The sequence below is a fragment of the Canis lupus genome, chromosome 14, assembly GCF_048164855.1.
Source record: "Canis lupus baileyi chromosome 14, mCanLup2.hap1, whole genome shotgun sequence".
Taxonomy (NCBI): Eukaryota; Metazoa; Chordata; class Mammalia; order Carnivora; family Canidae; genus Canis; species Canis lupus.
Genome location: NC_132851.1, coordinates 23,683,169 through 23,710,085, shown reverse-complemented (window position 1 = coordinate 23,710,085; position 26,917 = coordinate 23,683,169). Strand labels below are relative to the sequence as shown.

Genomic DNA, 26,917 nt, shown 5'->3' with positions numbered 1-26,917 from the left:
CAACTCACCAGCTTACCATTGAAGACTAAGCAAGATCAGATCGTACATGGAAGTGCTTAGTGCAGTCACTGGTATGTAGGAAACCCCCATTAATGTTAGCAAAATAAGACCACATAGTAGATGCAATTTTGTAAGTCATAAAATGTATCAACTTTAATTCTCATCAACAGGGAGCTATTAAATGTATCACAAACATAATAAAAACGACAGAAAGGAATATTAAAATTTGAAACCATTGAAGCATTTGGTTGGCAATGATAAAACTGAAATACAGGGATTCTAAAGATCTTTAACCCAGCTGTACTTTACTAATTCACTATGCCCTCCTTAGCAGTAATTTTACATACTAATAGTCTCTGTATTACGATAAAAACTAATTATAATAATTTGAGTATATTCTTTGTACCAGACACTGCTATGAATGCTTTATGAACACAGTCAATCTTCATTGCAACTCTGATGTGGATCCTATCATTATGCATATTTTACAGATGGGGAAACTGATGCAGGAAGTTTGGCTCTGAAGCCTTTACTCTTAAATTCTAGTGATAGATACAGATATATAAAACTTTATATTATAATTTATATTATATCATATTATAGTTGGTAAACTATAGCCTAAAAACCAAGTCTGGCCCCTCACCTGTTTTTGTGAATAAAGCTTTATTGAAAAACAGCCACATTTATTCATTTACATATTGTCTAAGGCTGTTTTGCATTACAACTGCTGACTTGAGTAATTGAATAGTTGTGACAAAGAGCATATGGCTCACAAAGCCCAAAGTATCTATTATCTGGCCCTTTATAGAAAGCTTGCTAAACCTTGATATCAGCTGTAAACTTCACTAAAAGACTGGGGTCTAGAAGAGGATGAAATACTATAATAATAATGCCTTATATTTGGTATTTAGAGTGGGTTTTTACATATTTATCTCTTTGATTCTCCTAACAACCCTGTGAAATAGGTAGTCTTTTTAGTTCCATTTTAGAAATGAAGAAACTGGAGTTTGAGAGGTTAAGTGACTAACAGAAAGGACCACTGACTAACAGTAAACACCATGAGTCTAGCCATCATGTGTCTTTACTGTCATATCCATGTCACCTACCACAATGCTAGGACAGTGGGCACTCAAAAAAAAAAGGGGAGTTGTAAAGGTCACCTGACTAGAGAAGCTGGGTCTCCTTCAGTTCCAGGTTTTTTTTTTCCTCCTGACCCCACCACCGCCTGGCAGTGAAAGAAGGGACTTTCTCTTGAGATAGGGTTAAACGTAGGGTGGCTGACCTGTCATTCTGCAGTCAATTGAGAAATTTTTGCTGCTGCCTTCCTCCTGCCTCGTCAAACATCATCTCAATCAAACCAAAGGGCTTTTTGTTTTCCCTCAAATACACAGTCACAGCCTTGAGAGTTTTCTTCTCTTTGTGATTGGTGCATTTTTTCAACAAGATTAACGATGCCGCCCTCAAGGAGGGTAGTCACATGGAATCTGGGTTTTGGATGGATTTCAGGCAGAGCGCTGCCCGCCCTTCTCCCACCCCATGATGAGTCACAGTGCACAAGCCAACTGCCCTTCCGAGAGCGACTCAAGGCTTTGTTTTCTTTCATCTTGCTTCATGCTGGTCATGTGAGGCACAGGGTATTAATAGACCATCCGGTTGGCTTTCTGAATCTGGTTGTTGTTGGTCAGGGAGATAAACGAAAGGTTTGGTCAGTCCCTTTGTGCCATTTGTCACTCCTCTCTTGACTGTCACGTGCCAGTTGGTGACAGAGCTAAACCAGGCAAGCAGAGGTCATCTAGTGTGGTCATTGCCCGTGAATGTGGCCTCTACAAATGTACTGACTTCTTGCCTCTCTTTGTGGGTCCTCGGTTGGGTCAGCTCCTGGCTTCCAACATTGGATCACCAGTAGTAATCTCAACAAAGCAGCCTCAACCTTTCTTCATCTCCTTCTCCTTGCATGTGTGAGAGATACATAAGCCAGGCAGGAAAAAGTTTCAGGGTGTTTTGTTTAGCTTTTTTTTTTTTTTTCTTAGAGTAAAATTATGTTCAGGAAATTAAAAATCTGTATGTGGTTTGACAGGCTCCTAAGGGGCTCCAGGAGGACAGAAGGTTTAAACAAATGCTTTGGAAGCAGAGGTTCTTTGAATTGCTTAGGGCTTTGATCCAAAAGTTTCAGTTCTCCTCTGCAACCCAATTTTTAGAATGTCACTTTGCTAGTTCCCTCAGCCTTGATGCCAGTGTGCAGGCACAGCGTCATACTCGGTGTTTACCGACCTGAAGCGAAGTGGAGCTGGGGCCTGGCCAAGTTGATGAAACTCCCTGGAAAAATTTCTGAGAAACAGACATTCAAGCTTTAATGTAAAGGAGAGGTCTTGGTTCTAAGGCTAAGGCCAGCTAGTTTCAGTTGGGGGCCTGCTGGGCCCTGGTAAAATTATTGTCACCTTACATCAACCTCTTTTATTTGATAACTCTGTGAAAGCATGAAGTGTATTGAGGTCTCTGCTGAGTCCTGTCATGGGTGTAAGTTGGCAGGCTTAGTCTCTTGAGCCTCATTTTCCTCATCTGTTAAGTGGGTTGATCTCCTTGATCTCTGAGATGCCATCTTCCAGTCAAGTTTCATTTTTCAACAATACAATGTTTAATAGATCTTTTTCCTTTTTTAATGTTACCACATCTGTAAAGAACTTTGCTAGAAAGACTGGACTAAGGACACACCAACTTAAATTATTACCTTTCTTTCTTTTTGCTTGGCAATAAATGGTGTAGTGGGATTAGGACACACTCCTTCAGCAAACACACTGACCTTTATTTTTCACGTAATTTGGGCCAGGCACTGGGCTTTTTGAGCATTCCCTCATTCAGAGCTCTCAACTGTCTTGGGGACTCTGAGTATTATTAGTACAGGTGAAGAAACTGGGGCACCAAGAAATTTAGTAACTGGCCCATAGTCACAGAGGCTCCTAGTCTCTAAGTAAAAATAGGTATATGTACTCTACAACCCTGAATTCCTCTCTCTTCCTGTGATTGGTCTCTTTCTACAGGAAGATTAAGTGCAGTGGAATATTCTAATTAACAGACATTTTTACTGAACGCTGCATGGGCAGGAGATTTCTGGATAAGATTTGCCCCTTCCTTGGAAAACACGTGTCTTGCTGACCATGAACTCTAATGTACCTTGAGAACAGTTGGTGCCTGTGGGGAAGAAGTTCAAGTAGGGGTAGAAAAATTTCTGCTGGGAGTGATTCTGTAGAGCTCAAACATTTACAGGTCATAGGAGGCTTTGTTCCCTTCAGAGTCCTCGGCTTCACTTGCTGAAGTAGGCCAAGCAGAATGAATTCACCCTGGCTGAAGCCAAACTCTTTATATTTAAAAGAAAAAAAAAACAATTAAATATTCAGCCTGATTCCTGGGGTTTGAGTTACCCCCATTTGTCTTTCACTTTGAGCATCTGCTTTTTATTGCACTGTGGGACCGCCTGCTATCTATGTCTCCTCGTCGGTCTGTATCTGCATGTCATGTGACTCAAAAGCAAAGATTAGAGGAGAAAAATGTCTCTGTGTTCTAAGCCTGGCAACTTCTATTTTTATCCACAGCTGTTGGAACTGATAGCAAAGTCACAGCTCACATCCCTGAGTGGCATTGCCCAAAAGAACTTCATGAACATTTTGGAAAAAGTGGTACTGAAAGGTGAGCTAGCTCTCTCGCGTGCTTTCTCTCTCCCTCTCCCCTTTTTATAGAGATGGGGATGGGCAGATGGATATTCCAAAAGAGTAGACGTGTCTGCTTTAAGGAAGAGTGAGTGGATGGAAATGAGTAACTCCAGATGCGTTTCAAGGGTGCCAAACTCTAGTTCAGAAAGGAGTGCCGCTCATGCTCATGATGAAGGGAGAGACAGTCACCTTCCCATCCTTTTATCAGGAGCATCCATTTACCCTGCCATAAGTCTCTCAGACTTCTCAGTGTGGGCACATGTCTCAACCTTGGCTACCAAGCCTCTGGATTCCAAATTCCTAGAAAATCGAGCTATGTACAAGGTAGAACAGACTCATAGACTATATGCCCTAGAAGGACCTTTAGGTCTTTGGCTCATTTGATTCATTGTGCATATGGGAAAACTGAGGTCCATAGAAAGAGTAATTTATCCATGATCATCCAAAGACTCAGGCAGACAGAATCAGAACTCACATTCCTGACTGCTGACCACCGAAACAACACATCACTGCTGGGCTAAAGAACCTGCTTTCAGATCAGGTGAGCCATTGGTGCTGGTGAAATAACAAAGAGAGAAAGAGTCTTTGTCAAAAACTGGGGAGAAGAGAACAAAGAGGGACCTAGATAATGGAAACTCTACCCAGTAACCTCAAGTGTGGAAGCTTGGCCAAGTGTAGAATAAATAACAGTGAGAAAGAAAACCACATCCCTGGAGGCAGTACCCACGTAACATGAGCAGAATCGAGAAGAAAGGCCCACTTAGAAAATATACAGTGTTCCAGTATCATAACTGGTAATACTTTTTTTCTTCCCCATTCAAGTCCTTGAAGACCAGCAAAACATCAGACTAATAAGGGAACTCCTCCAGACCCTCTACACGTCCTTATGTACACTGGTCCAGAGAGTCGGCAAGTCTGTGCTGGTCGGAAACATCAACATGTGGGTGTACCGAATGGAGACAATTCTACACTGGCAGCAGCAGCTGAACAATATCCAAATTACCAGGGTAAGCAGGAACGCCCCAACTTCCTCCTGGCAGGAAAGACTTGGGTCAGTTCCTCTGACCAAAGCCTCACCAGGACTTTACATCTTCTCTGGTGGTGGAAGAGTCTGGACTGTTCTGATTGGATGCATTCTACTGGGTGCTGAGCATGGGTTGGAAATTCCCGATAAAAGAGAGGGTGGGAAGAAGATCTCGCAGAACAGGGTCAAAGCACGTGAATTGAAGCATGGTAGGAAGACTGGAAACTTGGATTTGGAGGTGATCTCCCCTCTTGCCCATGTCCTCCTAAAGAATATGTCCATTACAACTGTAGGAATGCTGCCTTGAATATGATAGAGCTGTGATGGCAGTGGCTTGGAAAGCTGGTACCCACCTCGGAAAATTGTAGTTCCAATGATTAATAATTATGACAAGGAAGCCTTTGGTTAAAGACCATGAACATACGTGGAGGCAAAAAAGAGCAATTCTCACTCCAAGCCAGGGAAAGAAAAGGCCCTATATTACAGCTAAACTACTATCAGTTGTGTCTTTTAGCTTTTAGAACACAACTTGGCCCTCAGCTCCTGTCCTTTTAATAGTGAGCAGGAGGATGGAGGCACACAAAAAATGTGAGAAAGACACTGTTCTAATCTCCTGAGGCTCGCTAATGGACAGGCACACTTAGACAGCTCACGTAGCGCTCCCCTCGCTTATCACTGACCGCGCTGTTCTAAGTGGTTCCGGGACCCAAGCTGATAAAGTTTGGGTCTGCCCATCTCTTGAGAAAGTAACATGAAGAAACCTCTTTGACCTTTTTTAAATAATGATTTTACCATGTGAAGTTTTCAAAATGCAGCTGACTTGACTTTGCTGTTAATAACCTCTCTGGGCCTTAGTTTCTTAAACTCTGAAACAAGGGGGATAATGAGAAGCCTCAGAATTATGTGACTTCCTTTGAATCACTTAGGCTATAATTCTTACACTTACACACACACACACACACACACACACACACGCAGCACAACCCCAGATAATCTTTCAAAACCTGTCTCAACGATTTATCTTAAGAGTGTGTATTCTGAACATTTACCTAATTTATTCTAATCATCTACCCCATTCCTTTCACTTAAGTGTAGGCATAGTTTGACAATGTGAATTTGAGAGCCAAATTCCCAGCTTATCTCTCACAGAAAACCTACTTAACACCTTATGCCTGATTCCTGGTGTTCTGTGTAGCCTGGACTTAATACTTTCTTTTTTTGTCTAAGCCCAGGAGAGAATCATCTAGCCAGTGATCTAAAAGAGCAAATCCCATCCGTCCTAAGGGCCTCTTCCCTCCAGTTGCTTTGGGACACTAGATGATCACACTTGCCCAGAGTTTGCCTCTGTGTCCTGTATCTGTATCACAGAGCTTCCTTGGCCAGAGTATAGCCGCTCATGTACTCTGCACTCCCATGGGCTCACTCACCTGGAACTCCCCCCCCCCCCCCCCCCCCCCGCCCCTTTAACTGATCTACAAGCACTTGGGAGAGGAAGTAGCCATTGTAGGTGCTATCACTGTTCATGGGGTGAGACCAGAGAAGCCCAGCGATTTAGGCCAGAACCTGGGACTCCTTATTCCTTACATGGCAAAGCTTTCTTAACATCAGTGGCTTCCAAACTTCTTTTCAATCCAGCTTTCTTCCAACTATTTATTCAATGAACCAGCTTTTTGCAGACCTTTTACATCTAATCCCATGCAGGACAGATCAAACACTGCCATTCATCTCACTCTCCCCTCTGCTCCTGGCACTCCAGCCAGGCCGAGCTATCCTCTGCCCATTCCAAGCTTGGTCCTGCCTCCCCAAACCATCCAATCCCCTGAAGACACTCTCATCTCACATTCCTCGGAGGAGTTGTTGCCATCTGAAATTATCACATACGTGATTCCACTTCCCTGTCTCCATCCACTGGTTTATAAACGCCACAAAGACAGACACTACTTGCTCCCTGCTCTCTTCCCTCTGCCTTGCACAGGGAACTGGGCAGAAAGCAGTTGATAAATCTTAGATGAATGAATGAATGATTGAAGGGAAGTAATGCCTGTCCCCTAGCCCTGGTGTAAGATTTAATAAGCTAACATATAGAAAGTACTTGGAACAGTGCCTGGCATATAGTAAGTCTTTGCATGTGACAGCTCTTATTGTCACTAAGGGCTCGCTTTGTGGCAGGCACTCTTCTGAGTCTTTCATGTGTATTAATTAACTCATCCAGTGAATAATTGTAAGTAGGGGTCTTTATAATAGCTGATTTCCACCAGGCACCGTGCTAAGTCTTCTGTGCATTATCTTATCCACTCTGCCCACCAACACAGTAAGATATGCTCTTCCTTATTTTATAAATGAGAAAAATCAGGCTGAGTCATCACTGAGTAGTATGTGGCTGGTGCCTCAGTGCAGGTGAGACGTAGTAGTCTGGGGACTGAATCCAGCCCTGTCTGCAGAGGCTGCACTTCCAGCCACTGCACTCTGCTCCCTGCTGTCCTCCTTCCCAGCCCTCCTCGCTGTGAGCCACATTATTTTGAGAACAGTGATGGGAACCATGGAGCCCTAAAGATGCCCAACTCTCCAGAGGAAAGAACGATTGAGAGAGAGGGAGAGAAATGGGACTTAATTACTTCAGTCTGGACTATATTTTAAAGCTGACTTTTTAACAGTTTGGGCTAAAGAGAAGTATGTTATTACACAGAAATGTTAAGGTGACATTTACAGTAATTGCTTTCTATTTGCCAGAATTCTAGCAGCATCTTCCTGGCATATGATCTTGTTTTTCTTCAAAATTTCATATCTAATTCTATGGAGCCAGTTTTTATTGGCAAAAATAATTAATAGGATAAAGGATGAAGGGGGAAAAAATGAAAAGACCCAGTTTGGATGGGGGGGGGAATCAAATAGGATCATAGCATGCTATGGGTAAGGCAGTGTTTTGAAGCAGGTAGAGGGCAGGGTGGCCATAAAAGGATTTTAGCCGAATGAGTGTTTAGAGGAGCAAGAGTGACTTATTTTTCTTTTTATATGTTTATATCCAAAAAAAAAAAAAAAAGAAGAAGAAGAAGAAGGCATGCAAGCGGTTAACCATTTATCAGGAGTAAGGGCTCAGCATGGGGTCTGGGCAAGGATTTTGGAAAAGTTCAGGTTTGAAAATTTGAGAGTAAACTCTGCCAAGTGGACTTTAATAGGAGTCCATGTAATAATTGGCCTGGGAGTTTTAACCAAAAAAGTAGATGCTTTGAAGTGCTGGAAACAAAAAGAAAATTTCATGGCAGTTTTATTAGCTCATATGATCAGCAGCAGATGATAAACGACAAATAGGTCTAGAGCCTTCAGCGGTCCAGCAGAGTCCTGAATTTTGCAAACAATTGAAAGTTCAGCCCAGCAGCCTGAGCAATTTAAACTGTCAAGTCATAGACACTTCTGATGAGTTAAGAGGCTGAAGCTGATCCAAATCTGAGATTGTTGGAGCTGGAAGGGATTTTTAGTCTTCTAAGCCAATTCATTTTGGACATGGGGAAACTGAGACCCAGAGTTCCCAAGGGCACCTGGCATCCAGATCTGCTGCCTGTCCATCCAGTGTTTCTTCCATGCTACCTCCCATTCCTCTCTATAGTCCCAACTTCCCAAGGCCCCACGCCTCTACACACCTGTCCTGCTTTGCAGGGGACACAGTGGGAATTGGTGAGACCAACCCCCCACCCAGTGGTGGGGGGCTTTGATCTGCCATGAAGAGGGTAGTTCCCTAAAAATTTGAGGAGGGAACTCGAAACCCATTGACAGGATATCCCCCCCCCCCCCCCAGCTAAGGAAGGGCTTCTGCATCCTATTTCTTCCTGTGACAAACCCTCCGCCTCACCCCCAGAGGGACAGAGCACTGAGCTAAAAATGTTAGTAGTCCAAAATCAAGAGCTCACCCAGGTCTAGCATGGGAAGAACAAAGAGCCACAATCTCCGGTGATTCGTGCTGATTTCTTATCCAAATGGCAGCATCAGTTGCTGTTCGAGTCTTACCAGTAAATACTAGTAAGGACCTTCTCTGTACAGATTGTCCCAGAGCACTCTGTGCCTCCCTCCTTGATAGCACTTAACATATTGTTCTGTCATTATTTGCTTATGTTTCTGAGTCTCTTGCCAGCCTCATGAATCCATTCCAACTCCAGTGCCGGGCCATAGTAGGCCCTCAAAAGAGGTTGTTTGTGCTGGGCTAGTCTGTAAGGGATACGAAATTAGACCCCACCTTCAAGGATCTAGGCGTGGGTGGGATAACATGAGTCCATCAAAATGTAAATAATAAATTAAATAAAATTAAACATTTGAATACAAGTTCAGGGTTATAGTAGAAGAAGCTCCTGATTAATTGCCAATGTATTATCCACAAAGAGTTGGGTTTTTATTTTTATTTTATTTTTATTTTTTTAATGTTCTATGGAGCCCCAGGTTTCAATAGAGATGCTGTAATGGATGGGATCACTTATGCCAAAAGGTTCTGGACCAACCATCCCTAAAGTACACGTGTACGCACACACACACACATACACACACACACACCCATACATACGTGCATGCACACATACACAAGTACATATAAGCACAGGATCTTTTTGTTGTTTTTCACCTACTTAATTATTAGGGTTTCATTCATCCCTCAGATGTTTTTTGGGTGGCAACTATATGCTAGGCACTTTCCTAGGCACAAAGGACATTAGCAATGAGAAAAGACAAAAAGTCCTGCCTCCATGGAGCTTACGTGCCAGCAGGAATGTGCCATTCAGGCTTTCTTTTGGAAAAGGTTTGCATTACATAACAAAATGGGGCTGGTTCAAAAAGTATCCTGAAGAGATCATAGGAATTCCAGGACAATCCAGTGAAAGTGGCCTGGGATAGTCACAAAAAGCAGTAAAGACCTTTTAGAAAAAAATAGGTATAAACTGGATCTGAGGAAAAGCAACATTTGGACAGATCAAGAGGCAGGGGCCCATGGGCAGCATGTTTGGGCACAGGCAAAAACTCCTGCCTGGAGGGCTCAGCGGTCAGGAGGGGCAATGAGAAAGCCCTCACAGGAGGCAGGCAGGGGGGCTCTGTCCAAGGCACTGACCCCTAATTTTAGGAAGGTAGTGAATCTTGTCATTGAGTAAACTGATTGGAGCACAAGAATCCAACATGTGCTGTTGGGAGAATCATTAAAAGCATAAAGCTTTGTGAAACTTCGGAAAATCCCCCTGGCACCATGCTTGGGCTGTTCCAGGCTATTCTGTGGGTCTCAGCCATGGGTCCTGTTTCTGCATCTAAGGAAGGGAGAATTGATGCTTTTGGTCTCGGATCAATCAGCCAGCTGGAGGGTGGAGGGCAAGGGGACAGCTGCACCCTTGCAGAGTGTCACCTGACAATCTGCTGCCCCCCCCCCCCAACAACCTGCAACTTAATATCATCCTTCTCCCCAGCCTGCCTTCAAAGGCCTCACCTTCACCGACCTGCCTTTGTGCCTGCAACTGAACATCATGCAGAGGCTGAGTGACGGGCGTGACCTGGTCAGCCTCGGCCAGGTGGCCCCTGACCTGCATGTGCTTAGCGAGGACCGGCTGCTGTGGAAAAAGCTGTGCCAGTACCACTTCTCTGAGCGGCAGGTCAGTGGGCCCGACAGGCCACCCCTCCTCTGTCACCTGACCCTCACACTTCCTTGGCATTTTTCTCGAGCTTGAGGGGTGGATCCCACCCTCCAGGGCCTTCCTGGCTATCCAGAAGGCAACCTTACAAAGTGTCTCTAAATAACATATGTGAGGGTTTCCTTTAAGGCACTTTTGATGGAAACAAAAACAACCAAAAAAAAACAAAAACAACAACTTAGATTCTTAACCTATATGCATGCTTCACACCTTGCTTTAAAAAGTTCATAAAGTGACACCAGTCCTCCTCTTCTATAACAAAGTTAACTTACAAAAGTAACATTTTATATATTACAGCTAACGAACTTTTATACATATAATTTCACTTTAGTCCAACACCCAGGGTAGGGTAGGTATCATTATGTTCTGTTTAAACAGATGAGGGGACTCAGGCCCCAAACCAGGGAAATGGCTCTCAAGGTAAGGAAACTGGCCTTGAGTGTGAATTTGAACTGGGAGCTTCTGACACCAGCTCTAGGCCTGTTTCCCCTCCTCATGCTCCCTCAGACTTTTTCCCCCAACTTTATATAGATGTGTGAGTTCAACAAGTTCTGTTCACGAAGCCACTAATATTTAGATATAAAATAGAGCTACTGTGCCAAGCAGTTACTGCATCTCCCTGGAAATAAATCCCTCAAGTCTACAACAAAGAAAAGATGGAAGGTGTTTATTGAGATCACCTGAACTTTAAAGGACCATCCAAATACAGTTTAGTAGAGGTCACTAGTGAGATGTCACCAGCCACCTGTTTCTTTTAAAGACTGGCAAAAGCCACTGTTTCACTGGGTTAGAGTTCAGAAGGACCTTCTTTTTATCTTGGCAGTTTTTTCCCTGGCAGTTGCAGGGCATAGATGCAAAAGGGGAAGGAGGGTGGGAACAGAACTTTTCAGAAGCACAAAACCACAAACCATCTTCTTGATGAACTCTCCTGCAGTTGTTTGCAATTTTCTGTATTCATTTGCAATTTAGATCCGCAAGCGATTAATTTTGTCAGACAAAGGACAGCTGGATTGGAAGAAGATGTATTTTAAACTTGTGCGATGTTACCCACGGAAAGAGCAGTACGGAGACACCCTTCAGCTTTGCAGACACTGTCACATTCTTTCCTGGAAGGTATGTGTCTCGAGGTGGCTGCCACAGTCCCCTAGCCGAGCCCCTAAGAGCCAAAGGCACCAGCGTTGCAAGACCAAAGCCCTTCCTACTTCCCTGCTCTTCACTTCTGCAGCTCCCACCCCCGCCCTGCTGAAGGTGTGGGGAACACTGATTCAGTCCCTGGGGAGAAAAACTTTGAGAGGCCTTCATTTCCTCCACCCCTATTTTTATGGATACATATTTTATGTGTATGTATATTTTTGTACATCCCACCCACCTCCAAATTCTCCAATCTCTTTGTGCACTGGTGCACATGGACACACACAAACACACACACAGCTCTTTAGTTTTTGCAGAACTTATGGCATTCTGGACAGAGGAATGTTGTTTTGAGGCTGAGCACAGCCTCATGGTGCTACAATGAGATGCTTCTGAGAAGTCAGACCTAACCATGATGTTCCTTTCCAGGGCACTGACCATCCGTGCACAGCCAATAACCCAGAGAGCTGCTCCGTCTCCCTTTCACCCCAGGACTTTATCAACTTGTTCAAGTTCTGAGTCCCAGCATGTGACAATACTTCAGAAGGGTTCCCTGCTGATGGGATGGCTGGGAATATGGAATTTGGACACTTCATCTGTAAATAGTGTACATTTGAAACCTTGGCTCAAAACTTCTGAGATAAGTCACTGAGAGGACGTCACAAGGGGAGAGATGCGGTTGCTGGCTGAGAATTTAAGGAAATGGACTTCTCGTTAGAATCGGTATGGAAAAGCAGAAATACTGTAAATAAACTTTTTTCTCCCTTTTTGCCAGCAAGACTATAAGGGCAGGAATTCCGTTTCATCGGTGAAAATGGAAATCCTCCTGATGTTCACTGACACTCCTTGGTCTAGTTCCCTAGGGATGTGGAAGACAAGGGGAGGACTCGAACACAAGATAGAACACTCTGTTTACAATGTGAAAATGTGCTCAAAGAAAGAGAAGACGAACATACGCGAAATCTCTGCGCTTTGGTTTCAATTGTTGGGGGGGGGGGGTTGTAAAAGGGCAAAGGAAGTACCACCCATCTTAAACCCGCGTGGGCATAGGGCCTTATCTTGCGAATCTATCACACAATTCTCTACCTCAGAAAGTAGGCACTGCTCCCCCTGACAGAGCGCATCGCCCAGTAGGCCGCGTCTGCTGGTCTTGGTTTTTCGTCACATGAAAGGGGTTTCAACAGGAAGAGATTCTGGAGGCAATCCTCATCATGCTCCAGACTTCCTTTTTAAGCAAATAGGCACCCTTTTGGAGTTGCGTCTTTTCTAGAACAACCCCGCAGCACATAGGCCTCTCCTTTCATGCGGTAGCTCATTCGGGGTGGCATAAGGCCAATTAAAAACAGTCCCAGAGGAAGTCCTCCTTCAGAAAAAGATAGAATTAGTCCCACCCAAGAGCTGTGAAGACTTTTCGTATTCTTGTTTCACTTCTCGGCTTGTCTGGGTTCCTGGAGTCTATTCACGGATAAGCGTATCTGTGGACGGGTGGGAGCCAGAGTGCTGATAAAAGCTGGGGAAACGGGTTTTACGTATCAGTGAGACGGTTTCCCAGCTGCTGTGCCTCATGGCAGGTGACAAGCCGAGGAGCTCTCTTTTTCTTTAGGTCCGACATCAAAATTGAATCAGCCTAAGCTAGGACTTCATGCGAGGATGAGGAGAATAAAGCCTGGAGTTCCCAGTCACAGGGAACAGAAGTACTGTGCGGTTCTTCCTAAACTTGCTCCACACCCCCTGGGGATCTTGCTAGGCAAAGAGCAGCAGGTGTGGAAGAAAGGAAATCTCAGGACTTCAGGAGTTCCTTGTCAAATATTCCTGGGATGGGGGAGGGGACGTTTTTGTTTTTTACTTTTTATAGAACTTGGCTTTTCTACAACAATGTACATATTCTGGCAGTTGTGTTTGCTTTGTGCTTTTTTTTTTTTTTCCTTCTTTTGCAAATAAAGTTGCCACCCTGCATGCCCTGGGCAAATAAGTGAAGCAGAAATAGGAACTTGCTCACATTCACACTGAAGAACAGTTATATCCTTAGGGGTGGAAGCTTGGGGTGACCTAGAGAGGGCAAAGGTGGCTGAGCATGTATAGAAACAAAGCCAGGCACCGGCTGGCGATGCCGAGCCCCCTGCTGCCCTGCCCAAGTGTCAGCATGCTGAAGAGAAGGCAACCATCAGCCCCCCTCACTCTGCAGCACCTGTGCCTATCTATACACCAGCGCATCTCCATGTTTATTTTCATTATCACTCCCATCAGAAGGAAAATTTAATTTAAATGCTCCCCACTGAGCTGAATTCAACATTGAAGAATAAGATCTTGTTGGCTAAGGTTGAGCTTCTGGAGCCCCTGTAATACCTAGTGGGGTTTTTGCACTCCCCTCCCCGAGTCAAAGTCACACTGAGAATGCAGGCCCTAGATGGTGGAATTAAAAACTTAGCTCTTCCAGAATTCAGATGTCTCTCAAATGTCTCAGCTTCCTGAAAGATATGGGGCGGAACTGGGTTGATTGCAACTGTGAGATCTCTGGAACCTTTGACTCTGACATTTTTAGGTTTAGGCCTGCATGGCCTTCCACATCTGTCCATCACCTCATGACCTCTGCCCCTTCATACTGATCCAGGAGGTGGAAACCCCATAGGCACCCTCAGGTTTGCAGTCCCAGAAATGTTGCCTGCCTTAAATTGTCAGCACCAAACTGGCAAACCAGTCTCCTTTGGACTGTCTGCAGTGCCCACGATTGCATATCATCCCCCAGGCAGCGAGGTGCATCTGTGTGAGATGACTCCTGCCACTAGTGGGAGGGTTATGGCTTTCTGAGATGTTTCCCTTAGTGGTGCCTCTGGGGTCTCCCTAACTCTGTTGGCATCTTTGGAGGTGGTATGTGACGGAGTCAAGGAAAACTTTTAAGGAGAAAAGAGAAGAAACCAACATTTATGGTTCTCTTTCATTGGTAGTGGAGAATAAGAAAGGAAATGGCAGGTGGAGAGGGATGGGGGAAGGAATAGAAATGGCCTATCTTTGATGCTGTGGTTTGTGTGAAGGCAATGGAGAAGAACCTAGCGGGTGCAGAGCATCCGTGTTGGCGGCACATGGCAGCTGTTCAGCATGGCCAGAGCCTCACCTAGAAGTAAAGCGAGTGAAAAAGAAAATTCTTGTTCCCTGGGTACCAATCATCTTTAGAATTTCTATTGGCAAACCCTCTGGGGACAACCTAACCTAAAAAAACAAAACCAAAGAATCCCTGTCTCAAAACTGCTAGTCTAAAAGCCAGACGGACAAGATGGTGGAAACTACTAGAAGAGACAGAAGGCTCCCCTCTCTTTGCTGTACCTACCTAACCACTCCTACCCCTGTAACGTAGAATTGGAAATTGATGTCAGCTATGAAGTAATTTGGACTTTGAAAGAAGGAAGGAGTGTGTCCAGGGCAGGGTGAGCACAAATCCATGGGGATGTTATGTACAATCTGGTTCAACTTAAAGGTGTATAAGCAACAAGCCTGGAGCCTCTTGAGAGTAAAGCACAACATTTAGGGAAAGAATATGTGAGTGCTAACTTCATAGCAAGATTCAGAAAAAAGTCCAATGACATCTTCAACTACCTTGCATTGTCACTTTAATGCTATTCCTTTGAGGAGATGGATCAGTGTCATGGGAGGGTGGGTGACAAAGCTTCAAAGAAAAACATCGCCAGGGTGTCAGTTGTGAGATGACATTTATTTAGTGATGATCAATTTTATACCGAAGCGGCTCGGAGGAGTTATTTCGGGTGGGGTGGGTTGATACCACAAAACACTGCAACAGTGGGCTTTACTTGAGGGTGAAGGAAGGTAACAAGCATGCACCGTGTTATTGCCGTGATTCTCTGTGGATTCGAAAACTTTTTCGAGGAGCTTGCAATTAACGGGCTCCTTTTTTACTGTTGTTTCTTTGTGGGAGCACAGAGGGAGCTTAGAATTTCATTTGTCTAAGCAAGTGGTGTGATTTACAAGGTCAATCATTTCAAGACATGTTCAACAATGTATCATTTGTAGCATTGGATACAATGTTTACCATAAAATATGCACCTGACTTTATATTTTTTTGCCAGGTTATAGGGCAAAAGTGTTTTGCTATGCACTCTATTTTATGTGTGAATTTTTTTAACTGTAATTTTATGTGTGAATTTTTTTTTTAACTAAACTATATCAACATTTTCTATGTGGACATCTGGGTGTTGTTGTTTTTTTTTTTTATCTGTTTCCAACTATCTGTGTCTGTGAACCATCCTTCTGACTGGATGCTGGCCTAAAATCCTATTAGTGTTTAAACAGACCTCAGAAACACCCTGAACCTCTAGACAAATGCTAAGAGATGGCTCTTTGATATATCTCGGGCTCACGATGTCTTCAGTAAACAAGATCATAACTCCTTTAAAGCCAACCTTTTCTGTAGAAGCTTTCTTCTGTGTTTTGTTAAAGAGAGTAAACCCTCCATGGCTTCCCAAAGGAAGGAAACTCCTATCCCAGACTCTTGTGCTGGAAGGGAAGTTGAGGATGGTGGAGTCTGGCATTCCATCTGCCCTTCAACATGAGGTAGTGGGACATGTCTGAGCCCGTCTGATACTCAGTGGTAGACCTGAATATGAACCTGGGATTTTCTGAGGCCTTTACTTTGTACCCTCTATCCAGCATCCTTTGGTGTGTCCAGAGACACATAACATCTGACCTGGTTGTTCTCCACACCTTCACTGTGAAAGGCAAGCATGAGGGTCCAGTGTTAGGCATCTGGCCATTATCTTTTCCAAATATTTTAAGTCCCTGGTTCTCCATGGAGAAGTTAACATTTCTCCCTGGAGCCACTTAACATTTTTGCAGACTTCTGACCCTATTGTGAGTACACCATCCTAGTAAGTACAACCTGCTCACCATAAAGCAAACAGCATATTTTGACAAATTCACTTTTCCCTGGGTACTTTCATTTTAATTACAAAAGTGGCCCTTAAGACATATAAAGGCTGAGCAGCTGGCTTGCTTTCTAGAAACTGAGGTTCTGATGGTAACCAAAGCAGGTATTTCCTCTCAGACTAAGAAGTACATTTAATCCATACCCTTCATCTCCCCATCCTCCGGCACCTGCCACAAGATCTGGTGAGTGTCCATGGGGTGGGGGGGAGGACCCTCCCACCCTCTGCTAAACGTCAACTTCACTAAGCAAAGAGGGATTATTCCAAGAGGCAGCAAGGAGCGAGAAACCACAAATATTTGTGACTTTGTCTGCTGGACGTTTTTCCAAGTGTCCCTGAACACAGCAAACAAAGCTTCCTGAGAAATCTTCCAAAATTCAGGCCCTGCTCCATTTGTCCAAAAATGGACGGCTGCTCCAGATCTCTGAACCTCTTAAAACGCCATCTGCTACGATGTTACTTCTGGAGTTTGAATATGACTTTTTCTGTCTTTGAGTATAGCAATGTTTGTTTAATTAACGATGCACAAGTCTGTTAAACAGAAGGCTCCAAGGACTGCTCTATGCTTGAGAGCTCTTGGCACCATCTTTATTCTACCAAATGCCAATAACCCTGGCTAAAGGGAGTGTATATTAAAGCCCATGTCCTAAGTTCAGAAGCTTTACTCTTTTTAATAAAAAATAGGAGGTTGAACTAAAATTATAAGGTTAGTCTTGTTACATGCAAAGATGTTTATTTAATATTGTGTGAGCTAAGTCCTTCTGTATAAATTATTTGCACACTTTCCTTGCATGATGAACTGATTTTTTTTATAGTTGTTTGTACCAGACGGTGGCATATTTTTGTAAAAATTTTTTGACACTGAATTGCAATAAATGTTTTTCCAACAACACATTGGTGCATTTTTGGCGTGTGCCAATTCAAGTTGGCTTTTTAACATACTGAGTATGTTTATCTTTTGCCTAGTGAGGCTTAGATTCCTTGTCCCAGAAACTTATCATTGTTAAGTTACAAAATTTTTAGGAATATGGAGAAAAATAAGCTTGCTGCTGAGTACCATCCTCAGTCAATAACAGCATTATGCGTAAATGGGATAGTTCCATTTGCTATATGTATAATAGAATGATTAGGGAATCATGAGCTATGAAATCAATATCCATTTATTCATCAATAGACTTTTCTTGAACAGCTAATATACACTGGACCCTGTGCAAGGCACTGGAAACAGGACAGTGAACAAGACAAATAGAGTGCCCGCCTTCATGGAATTTTGATTCTAGTGGGAAAAACAAAAACACACAAAGCAAGTAGGAAAATATTTAATTCGTAATAAGTGCTACGATAAAAATAAACAAGGGGCCAAAATGCAGAATAACAAGGGAACCTGCTTTTAACAGGCTGAGCGAGGTGGGGCGGGGGCGTCTCTCCAACAAGAGATAGGCTGAGATCTCAACTGTGAGAAAGAACAGGCTGCAGAACATGGATATGTTCTCATGCATTCCAGAAAGAGGGAATGGCTTGTGCAAGGTTCAGGTCATGGTCCTGCCACTTACCTGCAGTGCGACCTTTGTCAGCTTAACCCCTCTAGGTCTCAATTTCCTAAATTCCAAAACAGTGGTACTAAATCTATTACTTATGGTTGTGAGGATTTAGTGAACTAGTACAAGGAAAATTCATGAAGCCAGGCACATGACACATGTTCTGTCGATAATAACAATCATGATTCCCTGAGCAACAAGGGTCTGAGAATTGGGTTAGGCATTACTCTGCATCTCTAGTTACGTGTGATGTGCTTAGGTGTCTGACGTGGTGGCTGACCTACTCAATAATATATTTACTCTGGAACACATCTCGATCCTGCCACTAACTCTCCCATCAGAAAATGACAAAAAAAAAGAAAAAAAAGGGGGGGGGGATCCCTGGGTGGCTCAGCGGTTTGGCACCTGCCTTTGGCCCAGGGCGCAATCCTGGAGACCCGGGATCGAATCCCACATCGGGCTCCTGGTGCATGGAGCCTGCTTCTCCCTCTGCCTGTGTCTCTGCCTCTCTCTCTCTCTCTCTCTCTGTGACTATCATAAATAAAATGTAAAAAAATTTTAAAAAATAAAAAAAAAAAAAGAAAATGACATAAAAGGCACATGAGAGTAATCAGATTTTTAAAAAATTCCTACCAGGATCACAAAAGCTCAACATTCAGTAGCTATCCCATGCTTTCTTTGCTCAGGCTACTCCATCTACTTAGAATAGTCTTCCCTAAAGTCTCCTCCGACTGAGTAAATCTCCCTCCCAGAACACTTTTCTGCATCGAGACTTTGCTACACTGTAGTCTTATTTGGGGCTGTGTCATAGTGCCCGGTCCAGTGCTGGGGCTGCATGAATTAGTGACACACACATTCACAAAATGCTTTTCAAAGTCTCACTGATCGCATACCTTCCACTCAAATAAGAATCAGTGCAAGCATGGAACTATTTATAGCTTTTTTAGTTAAAAATTAATGGTAGTTGAAAAAGTAACAAATGTGGGGACCTAGTTTTCATTAAAGTTCGACTAAATCTTTACAAGTCTAGTAAATTTTCATACAAAATAAGAGGGGCTTTTCTTACTGTTTGATAAGCTCAAATTGAATGACTAAAGTCCCTTTAAAAAATAAGTCCCTTTTATACACCTAGTGAAAATTCCTTGGAGCCCCTGGGTGGTGCAGTTGGTTAAGCATCCTACTCTTGGTTTCAGCTCAGGTCATGATCTCAGGGTGGTCAGATCAAGTCCTGAATGGGGGCTCTGAGCTCAGCGAGGAGTCTGCTAAAGTTTCTCTCTCCCTCTTCCACTGTCCCTCCCCGTGCTTTCTCTCTCTCTCTCAAATAAACAAATATTTTAAAAAGGGGAAGGGGCCCCTGGGTGGCTCAGTGGTTGAACACCTGCCTTTGTCTCAGGTCATGATCCTGGGATCCTGGGATCGAGTCCCACAGGGAGCCTGCTTCTCTCTCTGCCTATGACTCTGCCTCCTGTGTCTCTCATGAGTAAATAAATAAAATCTTAACAAAAAAAATTCCTTTAAACATGTTAAAGCTACAATTATAAATCTAACCCATTTGCCTTTTTTTTTTTTTTTTTTATAAGCACTTCAAATGTCTGCTCAGGTAAGCATCAACCTAAAAAGCAAAACTATTCCCAGGTCAATTAATAACTTATAAACTTAATAAATTAAGCATAAATATATCTCAAAAACTCTAGCATTGTTAAAACGTGTGCAATTATTATATCTTTCTGTTTAAAATCATATCTTACACGAATTACTTATTTTCCATGGAAATCATAAGGCTACCACTGTAGGCAAAATAATGTCTCTCTGAAGATGAACACATCCAAATCCCCAGATCCTGTGAGCATGTTACATGACAAAGGAGAATTTGTGGGTGTGATTAAGTGCTTTGAGTTGGGAGATTATCCTGGACTACCTGGGTGGGCCCCATCACAAGGGTCCTTGAAAGTGGAAGAGAAAGGCACAAGAGGACAAAGTGATGTGATGAGCAAAGGGCCCTCCCGCCACTGCTGGCTTTAAAGAGGCAGAAAGGGGGTGAGGAGCCAAGGAATGAGAGCACCATCTATAATCAGGAAAAGGCAAGGAAACAATTCATCCCCAGAGTCCTCAGACAGGAAAGCAGCCCTGCCAATACCTTGAACTTAGCCCGGTGAGAACTGGGTTAGACTTCTGACATTATAATGGATCTGTGTTGTTTTAAGCCACTCAATGTGGGAGCCTGGGTGGCTCGGTGGTTGAACACCTGCCTTTGGCTCAGGTCATGGTTCCGGGGTCCTGGGATCAGGTTCCGCATCAGGCTCCCCACAGAGAGCCTGCTTCTCCCTCTGCCCGTGTCTCTGCCTCTCTCTCTGTGTGTGTGTCTCAGGAATAAATAAATTAAATATTTTTTAAATTTTTTTAAAAATTTATTTATGGTAGAGAGAGAGAGAGAGAGGCAGAGACACAGGCAGAGGGAGAAGCAGGCTCCATGCACCGGGAGCCCGACGTGGGATTCAATCCCGGGTCTCCAGGATCATGCCCAGGGCCAAAGGCAGGCGCTAAACTGCTGCGCCACCCAGGGATCCCTAAATACTTTTTTTTTAAAGCCACTCAATGTGTAGTTAATTCATGACAGCAAAACAGGAACTAACAGCAGATTTGCTAGCATGCCCAGCAGCATGCCCTACAAAGCCATCAGTTCTGACCATTATGCTGTATGTCCCCCATCCCAGGCTGAGGGAGGGTCTGTCTGCAAATGAAAGGCTCAACTGCTTGATAGTCTAGTTCTGCAACAAGAGTTATGTTGACTGCCCAGATATATGACCTGCGAAGCTAGGCAGGAGAGTTCTGCTTGTCAGTGTAGTAGGTATAAAGTTGTCTCCTGCCCCCTTACACAGACTCAGTGGGGTTAACACCGATCACATTCCTGCCCAAGAAACATCACAGGGGATCAGCATTTCAAAGTCTCTCCAATAAGCCATGTTTATGAAGCAGCAGTGTCCTGGCACTGGAAAAGTCATTCAGAAGTGTGAACCCAACCCCTGCCTGCAAGAACTATTTTTTTAAAGATTTTATTTATTTATTTGAGAGAGAGAGAGCAGGAACAGGGGCAGGGGTAGAGGGAGAGAGAGAGAAGCAGACTCCCTGCTGAGCAAGGAGCCCAATGTGGGGCTCGATCCCAGGACCCTAGGATTTTGACCTGAGCCAAAGGCAGATACTTAACCAACTGAGCCACCCAGGTGCCCCAGGCCTTCCTTACATTACAGACTTGCCAGCTCCACATCTGTGTGAGCCAATTCCTTAAAGATAAATAGATGATTGATTGATTGATTGATTGATAGAAAATTGATAGATTTTGAGTAATAAAAATATATCTATATAGTTATACAGAGAGAGAGAAAGAGGTGCATCCCATTGGTTCTGTTTCTCTGGAGAGCCCTGACTTGTATGAGCTCCTAGAAAGAGAACAAGGACAAGGAAAGTCTACAGAAAGGCTTCAGAGGGCAGGAAGGAAAGGAAGAAAAACCAGAGAGAGAGCGGAATCTAGTGGCTATAAGAGGCTGTCAGCCAACTACCACATCCTGAGAAATCGTATTTGGCAAATCCCAAAGAGTACAGCAAAATAGTCCCTCTTGCCCCACATAAAAGTGACTGGTTCCCCTCTCTTTGTGCTTTTTAAACTGGCATTCAGTTGTTTTCATCATGTTTAGTTTTTTCTTTTTCTTTTTTTTTAATGAAAGAAAGGTGAGCCTTTCTATATCAGCTAGCACCCAGCTGACTGTCAGCTATTTTTTTCCCCAAGGTTTTACTTAAATTCCAGTTGGTTAATATATAGTGTAATATTAGTTTCAGGTGTACAGTATAGTGATTCAACACTTCCATTCATCACATGGTGCTCATGACAACCAGTGCCCTCCTTAATCCCCTGTTTCCCCCCTCCCTCTCCCGACCTCCTCTCTGGTGACCATCAGTTTGTTCTCTACAGTTAACAGTCTGTTTCTTGGATCCTCTGCTCCCTTCCCCCCTGCTTTTTTCCTTTACTCTTTTGTTTTGTTCCTTAAATTCCACATATGAGTGAAATCATATGGTATTTGTCTTTCTCTGACTTATTTCATTTAGCATAATACTCCCTAGCTCTGTTCATGTCATTGCAAATGCTAAGATTTCATTCGATTTTTATGGCTGAGTAACACTCCATTATATATATAGATCACATCTTCTTTATTCATCAATGGACATGTAGGCTCTTTCCATAATTTGGCAATTGTAGATAATGCTGCTATAAACATTGGGGTGCATGTATCCCTCTGAAATAGTGTTTTGTGTTCTTTGGGTAAATACTCATTAGTGTGATTGCTGGATCATAAGTTAGCTCAATTTTTAACTTTTTGAGGAACCTCCATACTGTTTTTCCACAGTGGTTGCACCAGTAGTTTGCATTCCCACCAACTATGCACGAGGGTTCCACTTTCTCTACAGCCTCACCAACATCTATTGCAGGGGTTTTTGTTGTTGTTGTTGTTGTTATTGATTTCAGCCATTCTGATAGGTGTGAAATGATACTTTTTTCTTAATTTCAAAATTATTCCAAGAAGCCCCTACTTCTTTCAGAGAGGCAGCCTAGCATAGTGATCAAGAGCAAAGAATCTGCAGCCAATCTGCCTGGGTTCAAACCGTGTCCTGCCTCCTCCTTGCTATATCAGACAGAGTGCTAATGCTTGACAAGTCTGTCCCCTTATATGTAAAATGGAATGATAACAGTACCTGCATCATAGAACTGCTGCGAGGAGTATCTGAGTTGATGCATTTTAAGTGATTGATGCATTTTGTGCTGTTAGAGCAGTGCTTAACACATACTAAGTTTTATTTAAATATTCATTATTATTTTTAATGTTTTTATTGAAGTTCAACTTGCCAACATACAGTATAATGCCCAGTGCTCATTCCATCAAGTGCCCTCTTCAGTGCCTGTCATCCAGTTACCCCAACCCTCTGCCCACCTCCCCTTCCACAACCCTTCATTACTATTATTCACTAAGTCCACTTTCCATTTTCTGTTTTTGCATTATGTGCTCTAGGCAGAAAAACCATGTAGCCTTCACTGTCCATAAAGAGAAGCATATTTTCCACAATTGTAGCCTTTACTTATTGTTTAAACCAAGGTCTTCTATCAACTCATCAGTACACATTTTCAGCATAAACCCAATAGATGTGTATTTATTAAATATAGACAGGGGCGCCTGGGTGGCTCAATAGGTTGAGTGTCCACTCTCTTGGTGGACTCAGGACTGAAACTCTTGGTTTCAGCTCAGGTCATTATCTCATGGGTCATGGGATTGAGATCCATGGGCCTGTACTTAGTGGGGACCCTGCTTGAGATCTCTTTCTCTGCCCCTCCCATTCCCCCTCTCACATTTGCTCTCTAGATCTCAAATAAATAAAATCTTTTTTAAAAAGTATATATAGGCATTATCATTAATATTTCAAAGCATAATAAACACTTAGGAGGACAGTCAGCATTAGTAATGTTGGATATAAATTCATATTTCAAATAGCTGTGATCATTTTGGACTTTCTAGCCAACTTTGGGTCAAATTTCATTAGCTTATTATTGTACCAGACACTGCAGCCAGTGAAGGGGCCCTTCTAGGAAGAACCCTGTTAGTGTTGACATTTTCTTGTTCCATTATGTATGCAATTGTAGTATCTTCCCTCTACAGTGTCTTTGCAAGAACCTTCTTAAAACATTTGTGCATTTGGTGAGATTCTATTTGACACTAGATACTATAAACCATAAATCCATTTAGCCAGGCAGACAGAGGTTGCAGTATGTCACAATATACCAAAAACAAACGATTGACTAAGGGTTCCTCTGGCTTCCACTTTGCATTGGGGTCAAGGTGCCTCGGTTCCTGATATGACACCTGATGTCTGATAAGTGGATAGAGAGGACTTATCAATACGGATACTAAATATTTGTAGAGCTTCTGTGCTGGTTGTTCTCTGTTTGTTGCAAGGATCCATGCCCACCTCTGTGCTCCAGAGGACTGACCAAAAAAGGCTGCATCCCCTAGCCTCTATTGCTGTTGGATTGGTGTGTGGTTGGGTTTTCCCAATGGGAGATGCTGGCATAAAGCAGAGAGCAGAGAAAGAGAGAGTTCTGGGTCTTTCTCACCTGCTCCCTCCTGTCTGGCCATTCATCTTGGACAGGGGCTGTTTCCTTCCTCCACATAAACCCTCCCCATGGCTCCAGCTATCATGGGCCTCCTCTCCAAGACTGGGAGAAGCAATGCTCATTGTTGCTCACCCCTGGGAGCCTCAGCATCCTTTGTGTTCCCTTAACCCTGTCCACACCTCCCCAAGTGGTCCTTTCATCAATCTTCCTTGGCTGGAATTACATAAGGAGATTATTTCCCATCAGAAACCAGTGATAATTGCTTTATTTCTTTCTTTTCAATAAAGCAGTCAATGGCAATTTTTATTTTCTCCTTCCAGGACCTCACTTCAGAGAACACGGGTTTGATTTTTAAAGATTTATCTATTTATTTTATAGAAGGTGGGGAGGGGTGGAGGGACAGAGAGACTCTCCAGCTGACTTCCTGCCGAGTTCAGAGCCCAACGTAGGGCTCGATACCAGGACCCTGAGATCTCAACCAGAGCCAAACCAAGGGTCAGACACTCACTTGACTGAGTCATCCAGAGACCACCAAGACCACCAGTTTAAATAACTATTCTGAACAGTAAGCCAAATCATTTTCCTGACCAGTATGAATATAAGCCTTAGATTTCCCATTTCTCCCATCTCTCTTCCAGGAAAAGTTCTTGCTTGAGCCAATAAATGCCTGCTGCAAAGGGGCAGAATGAGCCCTGGATAGAGAGCCACTTGGCAGCTCTGGCCTCTACTCAGGGGTCTATCCCACCAGGCTGAACCTGTGCGAAGCCACTCCAGCTCTCTGACTCAGTTTCCTTGTCTGTAACATGAAAGTATGTTGGATCAGCTAATCTCTAGGTCCTCTTTAGCTCAAATATCCTTTTTGTGATTTTAGGAAGTCATAAAGTAGTTTAGAGGAAACTCTTATTTAGTACTTTTGTTTTCTTTTTTCTTCAACACCATCCCTACCCTCCTCTCCAAAACAAGTACATCCTCCACTGGTTAGAATATTCCTTTTGTGAAAAGTCTTTAAATTTTATAACTCCTAAGTAGGGGCACCTGGGTGGTGCAGTGGATAAAGCATATGACTCTTGGTTTCGGCTCGGTTCCTGATATCAAGATCATGAGATGGAGTCCCACACATTAAAGATTGAGATTCTCTCCCACTCCCTCTGCCCTTCCTCCAGCTCCTGCTCTCTCTCTCAAATAAAATAAATAAACCAAACCTTTAAAAATAAATAAATAAATATGAACTAAGTAATAAGCAAGCCCAGACACAGTATCAATAATAGACTGAATTCTGTGCTTTCAAATACATTATTCTTTTTTTAAATTGTCATAACAACCCTGGAAGGTAGATACTGGTATCACCCCACTTTACAGATGTGGAAGCTGAGGAGGCTCAGAAAAATTCAACAATCTGTCCTGGAGCAATCACACAGTGTGGTGTGCTGGAGCCGGCTCATGAAAGCTGACCTACATGTTTGTCTCTTTCCAACTCTACATTCAGTGGCACATCAGTAACTTAAAATTGGCCTTAGTGAGGATATTCAGAAAGACCTACAGATCAGAGCTGCTGCTTTTTCTCCTCCTCCTCCTCCTCCTCCCCCCCCTTCCTCTTCCTTCTGCCCTTCCTCCCCCCCCCCCCCCTTCAGAGCTGATTCTTCAACATTTACCATCATACTCTGGTCACACTGTTACTTAAACCACAGAGCTATGGTGTAAGCTCAAATCTGTCTCACCCTAAACCCAGCATGCTTTTTATGACACTCCAGCTGTGCCCCCCTGCACAGCACCTAATACAGTGCCTCGGGAAAAGCCATTGTGAAATACATATTTCCTGCACCAGATACCCAGAGGTCTCCAGGATAAATTTTCATTAGCCTTGCCATTCAAATAGGCTTGCTATTAGATGAAGACTTGCCGACAAATAACTTCCAAGGAATTCTTGGCTTGTGCTAATAGTCCTGCCACTGCTAGATGGAATAGATTATACACAGAGCACTGCTTTGTTTCCATTCCCTCATGTGTATGAGCACAATACTCTTCTGCTCTCCTAGTTAGGACTGTCCCTCTTTGCAGGTCTGGCTTCACAACCAGGAAATGCCTTGCCATGAATGCAATTTTAACTTGAGATGAAGCAAAGGAGGGGGGAAACCTTAAATTCCCCTAAAACCATGAACTTCACAGATTGAAAAATGTTAAACCTGTCAGAGACCTAAAGAGGTGATCTGGTCAGGCTTCTATCAACTTCCTATAAGCATACAGCCCACCCCCACCCCCACCCCCATTTCACTGAGACAACAGAGACCAAGGAATGTTCCGTATCTGCCCCAAAAACAATACTCTGTAACTTGATAATTACTATAACAGGATGTTGAGTGGGGTTTCTCTGGTTCCAGAACTTTGTTTTTGTTTTTTTCCCACTAAGTGTTGATTTTAACTAGTTTCATTAACGTGGGTCACCTCATTTCCTAGCTCTGGGGACATCCATGTCATTCAAGTACTTCTAACATGTGCCTGTGTATATAATTCAGAAAAACTTCCGATGACTCATTTCCAAAGACACACAATTCACAAAGTCATAGCTTCAGGTATGCAGATGAAAGAGAATCATACACATTAAATTTTATGGTCTGTTTCATAGAATCACTCATGAAGTAAAGTATTATGTCTTCCTAAATTATTTTTGGAAGATTTTTTTAAGTTTAGAAATGTCCCTAACTTTGTTTAGGTTTTTGCTCCAGCTTTATCCAGGTATAATTGACATATAACATTGTTTAAGTTTAAGGTATA

General features: G+C 43.2%; 2 protein-coding genes across 3 annotated transcripts in view; one reads left to right on the top strand and one right to left on the bottom strand.

Moving 5' to 3' along the window:
* FBXO32 (F-box protein 32) overlaps positions 1-17,342 on the top strand; it is a 33,740-nt gene extending 16,398 nt beyond the window's left edge. Inside the window, exons 5-9 of the mRNA XM_072774387.1 lie at positions 3,591-3,684; positions 4,530-4,714; positions 10,164-10,346; positions 11,355-11,498; positions 11,946-17,342. Of these exons, the coding sequence (XP_072630488.1) occupies positions 3,591-3,684; positions 4,530-4,714; positions 10,164-10,346; positions 11,355-11,498; positions 11,946-12,035 (696 nt within the window). The 3' untranslated portion in view covers positions 12,036-17,342. The remainder of the gene's footprint in view (positions 1-3,590; positions 3,685-4,529; positions 4,715-10,163; positions 10,347-11,354; positions 11,499-11,945) is intronic.
* NTAQ1 (N-terminal glutamine amidase 1) overlaps positions 1-26,917 on the bottom strand; it is a 226,724-nt gene that overhangs the window by 108,933 nt on the left and 90,874 nt on the right. The gene's annotated exons all lie outside the window — the stretch shown is intronic.